The sequence below is a fragment of the Lactuca sativa genome, chromosome 6 (assembly GCF_002870075.4).
Source record: "Lactuca sativa cultivar Salinas chromosome 6, Lsat_Salinas_v11, whole genome shotgun sequence".
NCBI classification, from domain to species: domain Eukaryota; kingdom Viridiplantae; phylum Streptophyta; class Magnoliopsida; order Asterales; family Asteraceae; genus Lactuca; species Lactuca sativa.
Window position 1 is genome coordinate 144,170,917 of NC_056628.2, and position 10,921 is coordinate 144,181,837.

At 38.2% G+C, this 10,921-nt stretch overlaps 1 protein-coding gene across 2 annotated transcripts; it reads left to right on the forward strand.

Annotated features, from left to right (window-relative positions):
* Nucleotides 1-3,649: 3,649 nt before the first annotated feature.
* LOC111890502 (nuclear pore complex protein NUP98A) lies at nt 3,650-9,188 on the forward strand. Of its 2 annotated transcripts, none has more exons than XM_023886609.3 (14): nt 3,650-3,804; nt 3,995-4,092; nt 4,210-4,271; nt 4,651-4,935; nt 5,260-5,844; nt 5,978-6,205; nt 6,285-6,916; nt 7,030-7,105; nt 7,328-7,379; nt 7,467-7,605; nt 7,697-7,813; nt 7,878-8,046; nt 8,124-8,186; nt 8,263-9,188. In XM_023886609.3, the coding sequence occupies exons 3-14, from the start codon at nt 4,253-4,255 to the stop codon at nt 8,946-8,948; spliced, it is 3,051 nt and encodes a 1,016-aa protein (XP_023742377.1). In that variant the 5' UTR covers nt 3,650-3,804; nt 3,995-4,092; nt 4,210-4,252; the 3' UTR covers nt 8,949-9,188. The 2 variants fall into 2 exon arrangements, with proteins under 2 accessions (XP_023742377.1, XP_023742378.1); XM_023886610.3 differs by having other exon boundaries at nt 3,651-3,804; nt 3,962-4,092.
* Nucleotides 9,189-10,921: the final 1,733 nt, after the last annotated feature.

The following is a 10,921-nucleotide window of genomic DNA, read 5'->3' on the forward strand; positions in this document are numbered from 1 at the left end:
CACCCAATCATGTGATCGAAGCATCATAATAAACCACAAGGCCATCAACACCCCCAGGAAGGGTCAACATTGGCGCCTCACATAGCTTCTGTTGCAAGGTCTCAAATGTTGTATGTCACTCAAGCCCCCACTGAAAAAACAACATTCTACTTCATCAGGCGGGTGAGAGGGACGACAATCTTGGAGAAATCCTGAATAAATCTCCTGTAATAACATGCTAACCCAATAAAACTGCAGCTCTTAGTTGAAGACTTTAGAACCTCCCACTGCACCACCACCTAGATCTTCGCCAGATAGACCATGATATCGTCCTGATTGAAGCGGTGTCCTAAAAACTGAACCTCGCGTAACCAAAACTTGAGCTTGGAGAACTTGACATACAACCCCTCATTCTCTAATACCCCAAGAATCTCACAAATGTTCTCTTTATGCTGCTCCTTGGTCTTGGATTAGACCAAGATATCATCAACGGATACAATCATAAACTGGTCAAACATCGACTTACACACCCAGTTCATCAGGTCCATGAACGATGTCGATGCATTGGTGAGCTCAAATGGCATCACCATGAACTCATAATAACCATAACGAGTTTGAAAGGCCATATTTTGCATATCCTCTTCTCTAACACCGTGTGATGGTATCCTAACCTCAAATCAATCTTAGAGAACCAAGATGCACCCTGAAGCTGATCAAATAAGTCATCGATCATCGGAAATGGATAATAATTCTTCACCGTTAGCTTGTTCAACTCCTTATAGTCTATATACATTTGATGCGAACCATCACTTTTCTTGACGAACAATATCATTACTTCCCATGACGAACTACTCGATCAAATAAACTCTTTGCCAAATAACTGATGAAGTTGTATGGGCAAGTCCTGCATCTCAGGTGGTGCAAGGCGAATATAATACCTTGGCAATCGAGGCCGCATCGGGGATTATACCGATCCTGAACTCAACCTGCCTCTCCGGAAGCACACCAGACAAATCCTCTGGAAACTTGCTAACCACTGATACATCGAAAAGCGATCTATTCTTTTTTTTTTTTCCCAAATGTCAATTTAACATCCCAAAAATTCACATTTAAGAAATTATTAATTCTTTAAAGATAAAAAGAGAAAGGTAGGGTTGTGACCTTTTTTTTTAATTATTAAAATAGATGAATAAGTATTAAATTTTAAAAAATAAAAGAAAAATGGAAAATAATTACAAGGGTAATACAATCATTTAATTTTTCCGGAAGGATCAAACAAGCAACAAAATTAGCTCAAAATAACCAACAATCTAAATATTTAATAGTTTGAACATTTTTCTTGGACTATTTTTAGAGTTTTGTTTTAATTAAACAAATGTATATAATAACAAAAAGCTGATGATATTACTTGACATATTTAATCTTTTTTTTTTGTTTGGTCCCACTTTTAATAATTTCAACCACGAGCATTTTTTTTCCACAGTTCTTTACTTCATTTTTATTTGACAATTTTAGTCCTTGCCGTTTTTTTTCTTTTTTGTCCTCCATTTTTTAATTTTTTAATATATCGCTTTCACCCATATTTTCTAAACTTTATTGTTTATCTCATGTGTATATATAATCTGATTTTTCTTAATAACTTTCATTTGTTAACTTATAAAAAAACTTTTTTTAATTGGTTTTTTTTATGTATGTGTCGATATAAATTCAAGGTGGTCAACATTTTAGCGTAAATTTAGAACTTTCGTTTGTAACATATGGATCCTCAAGGTATGAAAATTGAAGTAAATTATGAGTTCTTAGTGGGTCATGATGTGGTGGGAAGCATCGCTACGACGTGACATGACCGCAAGAGACGTGAGTCTCATTTTGGTGTCATGGTGTAACTTTATGTTGGTCACGACGTGACATCTGTTAATGGACAAAACCCTAATTTCCGAGCTTAGGCCTTATTTAAAGGAAGTGAGGGCTAGCATTTTCTCTACCCTCAACCCCATCACCTCCTAAACCCCTTGAAGAAAGCTTAATATCTCTCATCCATTTTTGAGTTTATATTGGTGTTCTTGGTGGGTTTTGAAGGAAAAAGAAGGCTTTTGTGGTGAAAGGAGCATCTTGGCCAGTTTTGAGACTTCATTGAGCATTTTCTGGACCTTTGTGAGTAATCAAGTTCCAATCTTTATACGTTAGGTTTCTAGATCTATGTTTTTTGTCCCTTTTAGCCACATTTGGGAAAGTTTGGGTGGAAGGATTCCATAAAGTTGGCAACTTTATGGATCCTTGAGGTCCCTTGAAGGTTATATGCTTTACATATGGAGTTTGGTGTAGTTTTGAATCCATGTATATGATTTTGGTTCCATTTTCACCATCTTGACTGATCATGAGTTTAAGACATGCATTGAACATACATGTGTCTAAAACACTGATCTTTAGAATGTTTTTGGAGAAAGGAAAGCCCTCTAAGAGGTTAGGATGATTGGCTTAATGGATTAGGGGCTTAATGCATTTAGCTGCTTCTGTGTAGTTCCCACGACGTAACCATATGGGTGTCACGACGTGACGATGCGGGTTCACCGATTATATTGGACGGACGCTGTCATAACGTGGCAATGGATTTGAACAAGACTGAGTTGGATCGTGACTGAGTTTGTGATCAGGCTGCGTTTGTTTTCCCACGATGTAACCATGGGCTGGTCACAACGTGAGGGTCAGCTGATGGTGATGCAGACTGTTGACTTTGACTCTGACCGTTGACTTTGTTGACCTGGGTTGAATTTCGGTCAAAATGCTAGTTCTAGAGTATAGACTAAGGAGGGACCTTGTTTGATCCAACATGTGAGTTGTAGCACCTTTTTTATGGCATTGATTTGTGGTTTGTCTGACTTCATGAGAAGGGCGAGTCTTCTCACTATATTGTGTAGGATGCTAGCTGTCTTTGTGACTCTTGCATTGTGCGATGGGAGGGGTCCGTTTGTGTGCAGGACAGGGTCCGTTTGTATGCTGGACAGAGCCCGTTTGTGTGTTGGGCAAGGTCCGTTATGTGAGCGGGGCCCGATGTTATGTATGGTATATGATATTTTAGAGAACTCATTAAGATTTGTGCTTACAAATTTGTGGTTTAAATATTTTCAGACACTTCCAGTTCCAAAGGGAAGAGCCCGACTTAACTGCACAACACCCCTGCTGGTTTTTTCCGCATTGATTATTATCATTTAACTTTGATGTTTAAGAGATACATTTTACTATGATTGGTTTCGAACAAATGATTGTATGATTTTGATGTTTTGAAAGTGAAAATTTTTATTAGTATTTTTCGGACTTTTCATCGTTGTTTGTACTTTTTATGTATGTGTCGGTATAAATTCGAGTTTATCTACGTTTTGATATCATTTTAATCTCATCGAGTTTTTAAACTTTCATGTTAACCTCATCCACCGATAGTGGTATCGGCCTTATACATTTATCTACCAATAAATATAACGGCATTTAATTTTTACCAAAATAATCTTCAAAATTTAATTTACAAAAAGCACGACCAAGAGACAAAATACTAGTTGTTACATTATATATTATATACATGATATTTCGTAATAAAATAGCGTGTGATGTAAGCTAATTTTAAATGTAGCCGGACTCAATATACGAAGTTAACCCATGTATACGGTTAAGAAATAATAATTACCAGTATATTGGGTGTTTGGTCTTGTTTACCCTTCCCAGTGTGACCTATCGTCTCTCTTTCTATCCCTCTCTTGCGAGTCGAAGGCGACGCAATTCCCTATTTGCTTATAGATCCACGATCCTCATCGTCCATCCCTCTCTCTCTAGGTATGATCGTAACCCTAGCTTACATCTACACATGATTTCATCGGTTATGTATTTCGATTATTAGCTATCGACATGTTATTTTCATCTGGTCAATTTCATATTAAGTTTGCTTTCAATTAACCCTAGCATTAATGGGTGTGTATCAATCTGTTGACAGTTTTGTCGTTTTATTTGTGGAATGGATTGCCAGTTTTAATTTGAACAAGCGCGGATAGTTGATTACAATTGCAGAAGTTTGGGCTCCGGTGCACTCGTTTCGATAACTGCATAGTGGATACGAATTTGAAGGTGTGTATCTGTTTATGTTTAGAGCGTATTTTGAATGTTTTTGGTTATGGATCGATTTGTTTCATCTGTATGAAGTTATTTGTTTCGTTTATTTAAGATGTTTTGGAATTTTTACAGAATTTGGATCGGGACGTGTACTGTGAACTTATAGGAAAGAACGATGTTTGGTGCTAGCAACCGTAAGTTTCATTTCTTCACCTTTTTGAACCTATTCCACTTGATGTTGATTCCTTTTGTTTCCCCTTTAATGCATCTGTCTTTTAGCTTTTTCTTTAAAAAAATATTGATGGGGATTCTGGCAAGTGCCATTCGCCAGTTTTTCATATATATGTACTTCTCCTTTCAATGTCTGGTTTTGTGTGTAGATTTCATATGTTATAATGGAATACCTTATGGCTGCTTTAATTCTTCTTGTTGATTATCTGAAAAAGTTAGCAGAAGACTATTACATATGTCACACTCTTTCTTTTTGTCAAGCTACTTCATATTGTTTGAAGTGAATATCATGCAATATTCAACAACATCATGAATCTAATTGCTTCTGTTTTCTTTAAACAGCATTCGGGCAGTCATCCAATAGTCCCTTTGGGTCCCCATCAGTTTTTGGGCAGAACAATAATGCAAATAACAACCCATTTGCTCCAAAACCATTTGGTAGCACATCTCCCTTTGGTGCACAAACAGGTGGTTCTATTTTTGGTGGCACTTCTACTGGTGTCTTTGGTACCCAAGCTTCTTCACCAGTTTTTGGTGCTTCTTCTTCACCTGCTTTCGGTAGTTCAATGCCTTCTTTTGGAGCTTCTTCAACTCCAGCCTTTGGTGCTTCATCTTCAGCTTTTGGTGGTAAGTACATTTACAGATTTACTGAAGCAGTTCGATTTTCAGTTTCTATAGTACTATTTTTGTTTTCTTTTCATGAAAATTACAGAAAAACCATTATATTTTGAGCAGTTTAAGCACTTCTATTTTGATATCTCCCAATTAAACCATGGAAGTTTTCGACAGTTTCTGTAAATTAACCATTTTGACTGGATATAACTCGTTAAAATGGTTAATTTGAAAAAGTATTGCTGAAAGATGATGTAACAAAATTAGTGAAACCTGATAATTATGTCAAGTGGAAAAACATCTGTAACTTTTATTTCTTTTTTCTAATTCAAATTACAGGTTCTTCCGTATTCGGACAAAAACCCGCATTCGGTGGCTTCGGATCCACAACACCAACACAACCCGCATTCGGAAGCTCATTTGGAGCTCCAAGTCAACCCGCATTTGGAACCAATCTATTCGGGTCAACAGCATTCGGAGCTCCAAGTCAACCTGCTTTTGGCACTCCAAGCACCCCAACATTCGGGACCTCAACCACCCCTGCCTTCGGTGCCACATCTACCCCCGCCTTCGGTGCCACATCAGCACCCGCCTTCGGGTCCACATCTACCCCTGCATTTGGGTCCACAGGGTCTGCATTTGGTAGCTCCCCTTTTGGTGCATCTAGCACACCCACTTTTGGTCAATCCAGCACCCCGGCTTTTGGTCAATCCTCCACACCAGCTTTTGGTCAATCGAGCACACCGGCTTTTGGTCAATCAAGTACCCCGGCTTTTGGCCAATCGAGTACACCCGCTTTTGGTGCCACTAGCTCCCCTTTTAGTTTCGGGTCAAGTCCTGCATTTGGTCAGTCCACGTCAGCATTTGGCAGCAGCCCGTTTGGCACTGCCACGTCAGCTTTTGGAGCTCAGAGTTCTCCCTTCGGTACCTTTTCTTCTGTTTGATTAAGACATTGTATTTCAAAAATCGTTCCAATTACAACATTATACTTTTATTTCTTCTATTACTTTTTTTTTTGTTGAAATTTAATCAACATGAAAAAAACACGAAAATGCAGGTGGTCAGACGACAACACCAGCATTTGGGAGTCCGGGTTTTGGTCAAACATCATTTGGTGGTCAACGTGGTGGAAGTAGAGTAACTCCTTATGCTCAAACACCTGAAGCAGACAGTGGTAGTGGGACCCAGCCTGCTGGGAAGCTTGAGTCCATTTCAGCAATGCCTGCATACAAAGACAAAAGTCATGAAGAACTTAGATGGGAAGATTATCAACAAGGAGATAAAGGTAATTAATAATGATTCATTCCATATTTTCATCCTCTCCAAATACAATTTCTTATTAATTTATATTTATTTTATTTCAGGGGGTCCAAATCCTGCAGGTCAAACCTCTGGTGGAATGGGATTCAACACCACCAACACCACCACACAATCAAACCCTTTTTCTTCTTCTCCAGCATTTACCCAATTAAACACAAATCCATTTTCTTCCACTACACCTTCAAACCCATTCGCCCCAAAAACTTCAACTTTCTCAACCCCCGGATTCGGTAATTCCACTCCTACACTCGGCTCTTCACCCTTCGGTGCCACATCATCAAACCCATTTGGGTCAACACCATCACCAACTCCATCGGTATTTGGGTCAACTCCCGGGTTCGGATCCACTACTTCCGCTTCCCCTTTCGGTGCTCCAAGTACATCAACTTTTGGCACATCAACTTCTATTTTTGGTGCAACTCAAGCTCAAGGGGCAACTCCGTCATTTGGTGGTGGATTAAACTTTGGCAACACGCAATCCTCTCCCTTGTTCCAGTCAACCACACCGTCTCTTGGTCAAACAAGCTCTCCCTTTGGGCAGACCACCTCGGCTTTCGGGCAGTCTGCCCCGTCGTTCGGGCAGAGTGCTCCGGCTTTCGGTCAATCAAATGCATTTGGTGGGAACTTGTTCTCAAGCACCCCGGCATCAAGCAGCATGGGGTTTAATCAGACAACTGTGAGTTCCTTTTGTTAATTATTCTAATTATCATTAATGAATGTAATTATTGTTTAGAATTTAAGGTTTCTATATTTAGTAACAATCTTATGTTTTTTGTTGCTTATATGCAGCCTTCCCTTTCAATGCCATTTCAATCGGCTCAACCAACTCAGAATACAGGTGGTTTTGGCTTTGGGGCGCCAGCAGGTGATTGTGATTCAATGGAAAACTTTTTGAAATTATGCGTAAATTACAAAAATGGTCCCTGTGATATTGTGAATATGCAGGTTCAGTCCCAGTTTCAGTTTTGTTACAATAAACTGGAACTTGGACTGAACCTGTAATTTCCATTGTACCTCAAGGACCATTTCTGTAATTTATACTTCCTTTAATTTTCTTCTTACTTCTGTGCTTTTTTCTCTTTGACAGGTGGCATTGGTGGGACATCAAGCATTTTTGGTCAGAATAATTTTGGACAAATGTATGCTTCCTCTGCATTATGTATATTTTATTATTTAAATACAGTACATTTCCAAAATATAATATGTTCATATCTTTGAGATGACAGGTCAGCAAGTCAAACTCCTGCAGTTGCACAACCACAGTCTATTACAAATCCCTTTGGAACTCTACCAGCAATGCCTCAAATGTCAATTGGGCGTGTGGGAAATGCACCTTCAATTCAATATGGAATTTCCAGCTTACCAGTAAGTATATAAAATCATTAATTAAAATTTTACATCGTGCTTTTATTTATTTAAATAGTTAACTTAAAAGTTTTTTTGTTTCTTTCTACAGGTTGTTGATAAACCTGCTCCCATTAGGATTTCATCCGTGTTGACTTCTCGCCATCTTTCTCAAAGGCGAGTTAGGTTGCCTGCTAGAAAGTATCACCCGAAAAACGACGGGCCAAAGGTAATATTTTATTGACTATTTTGCCCTTATTGTTTTTTACTGATCCGATTGATTTTTTTCACAGGTTTCGTTTTTTAGTGATGATGAAGAGACTACCAGTACACCAAAAGCAGATGCTCTTTTTATTCCAAGGGAGAATCCAAGAGCTTTGGTTATTCGCCCTCTTGAACAATGGCCTGGCAAATCATCTGCTGAAAAATTAAAAAACGCATCTTCTCCAGCACAAACAAACGGTAAACTAATTCTCTGATGCTATCTTAAAAATAAAAAATAATCATTTTTTATCTCATTTTTTGTTATTTGAATTCAGGTGAATACACCGGGTTTGCTTCTTCCCCTCCTTTAAATGGTCGCTCTACAGATAACGGGAACAGTAAGATCATTTCTTTTAGTGCAATTGGAATTTTTGGAACTCAATTCCATACTAATATCAAAATCTTTGATTACAGGAAACCATTCCGAAAACGGAACCCTAAAGGAACAAACACCAATCAAAACCCCCCAAAAACAAAACGGAATCCACCACCTCCACGACGACCACTCCCCGCCAAAATCTGACTCCTACATCTCCCTAACTGGTCATCGAGCGGGAGAAGCCGCAATCGTATACGAACACGGCGCCGACATCGAAGCTCTGATGCCGAAACTCCGCCACTCCGATTACTACACCGAACCCCGAATCCAAGAACTCGCCGCCAAAGAACGCGCCGAACCCGGCTTCTGCCGCCGCGTCCACAACTTCACAGTTGGCCGCCACAACTACGGCTCCATTAAATTCCTTGGGGAAACTGACGTCCGAAGGCTGGAATTGGAATCGCTGATTCAATTCAATCATCGCGAAGTGATTGTCTACATGGATGAAACGAAAAAGCCGCCGATCGGACAAGGGCTGAATAAGCCGGCTGAAGTCACACTTTTGAATATAAAATGTTTTGATAAGAAAACGGGAAAGCATTTTACTGAAGGCCCGAGGATTGAGAAGTATAAGGAGATGTTGAAGAAGAAAGCGGAGGATCAAGGGGCGGAGTTTGTGGAGTATGATACGGTTAAAGGGGAGTGGAAGTTTAGGGTTAAACATTTTAGCAAGTATGGGCTTCATGATGATGATGATGATGATGTTGGAGTTTGTTTTTGATAAGTATATACATATATACAATCATGTGATCGTGATTGTGATTGTGATTGTGATGGGGTGTTTTGTGTTTGTGTTTGTTATTGTGGTTTGACTTTGACAAGATATGGTCAATCAGGTTTTGATATTCTTTTTCTTTTTGGTGTTTTGTTATGATGTCTGTTGGTGAAATGGAAAAACATGAATTGTTAAATTTGCAACTTATGGTGGGTGTTCGAGTAAAACTGATATTGTGTTGTGTTACTTTTTGTTTTTTTGGCTGAATCAATAAATCATGTATGAAACGACTAGTGTCGTAATATATTAAAGATACCGTATACACATTTTCTTTAGAATATGTTCAAAAAAGATCAAGGGGAGGGCTATTTTTTTTCATTCGTTAGGTTTTGTATATTAAAGATAACATATCCTCATTTTCTTTAGATTATGTTAAAAACAGATAAGACATGTTTCTTTCTTAAACAATATGAACGAAGATAAATGTTGATTTTACCGTATTAATCCAGAAACTAAGTCATGGCTCACTAACTCTGCCTGGAGTGGTGGTACCTATTATTCGTCTGCAGGGGCGGTCCGGCGATACGTAGATGACTTTTGGCTGGTACAACCATTCGATTGTCCACTTCTAATAAACGTAATTGTGCCAATTCCAGTTTTGAACTACCACAAACTTGTTTCATAGTTTTCAACTGAGCGGCAGACCCAACATGATTGACAGATAAGCAACTTCCTACGCAGTCCGTGCCAGTAGTGATATCCTAATTCGGCTACCTCTCCCACTCATCAAGGCAGAACATTAGAAAGGTAAACTATTGCCAAGAGACCGGGGAACGCTCTGCTCCTTCATCTGCAAAAGGATCCGTTACCGGAGTGTTGCGCTTCTAAGGGTTGTTTGAGTCAGAGCAACCCCGCCATTAACACTTTTTGTCAATTTTAATGTGAAAGGGGATGAGAGAAAAAGAACAGAACAAATAGGGAAAGAGTTAATGTCTTCGTATAGTAAGCTAAGCTGTGTTTGTTTTGGTTTAACGTCATTCAGTATAGATTAAGTAAAAAAAAGAGCAACCATCATATACAAACTAAGGGTGAGTATGAGTTATTTTGACCTAAAACAGAACCGACAAACCGATTTATTGATTGTTAGAAAACTAGAACCCAAAACCAATTGTTTCGGTGTCTTGATTTTGTACTCGATTCAGTTTCGGTTTCATTGATTTTAAACCCATAAATCTTAAACTTAGCAACTAAGTCGCCATTTAACAAAATTTTAGGTTTGGACTAAGCTAACTTTCTCAAGAGTATGATAAATCTTATGTAGAATGATGAGGAAGGCATAGGTTTTATACCACAATCAATGTGGGATACCTTAAACCTTAGAATGAAAGAGGAAGGTGGTGTATAATATAAGGGTTGAGATAAGAGAGAGTTTCATCCCACCACTGATGTGAGATACATTGTATAACATAATAAAATTCAAAGGCTTGAACAAAATACATTGACAAGAAGACTTGAACACGAGACCACAAGGTCTATGAGTGACGTGTTGAACCAATCGAGCTAGAAAAAGTTTCTAATATAGTTTTACAAAATATGTATAGAAAATATATATTTTTATAAATTCGGTTTGATTTGGTTTTTGCATTTTGTAAAACTGAAATCAAACCTAATATTTCGGTTTTTAAAAAACTCAAACCCAAACCCAAACCATCGGTTTCTATTTTAGTTTCGATTTTGGTTTTATCGGTTTTTGTCGTTTTTTTGGTTTCTAGGTTTGGTTTTGCTCATCCCTATATATAACTGTCAAGATTAAATGTTTAACTCATTAAGTCCACTAAATAGAAAAGAAAGTCCCTAACTGTTTGTCACTAAAGGAGAGACATAATGTATTCATTAGAATTTGATGCGGTCTTCATATAAGACTTTTGGCATTTGTTACTATGAAAGTCTTAAAATTGTCACTTTTTAGTTACTAAATT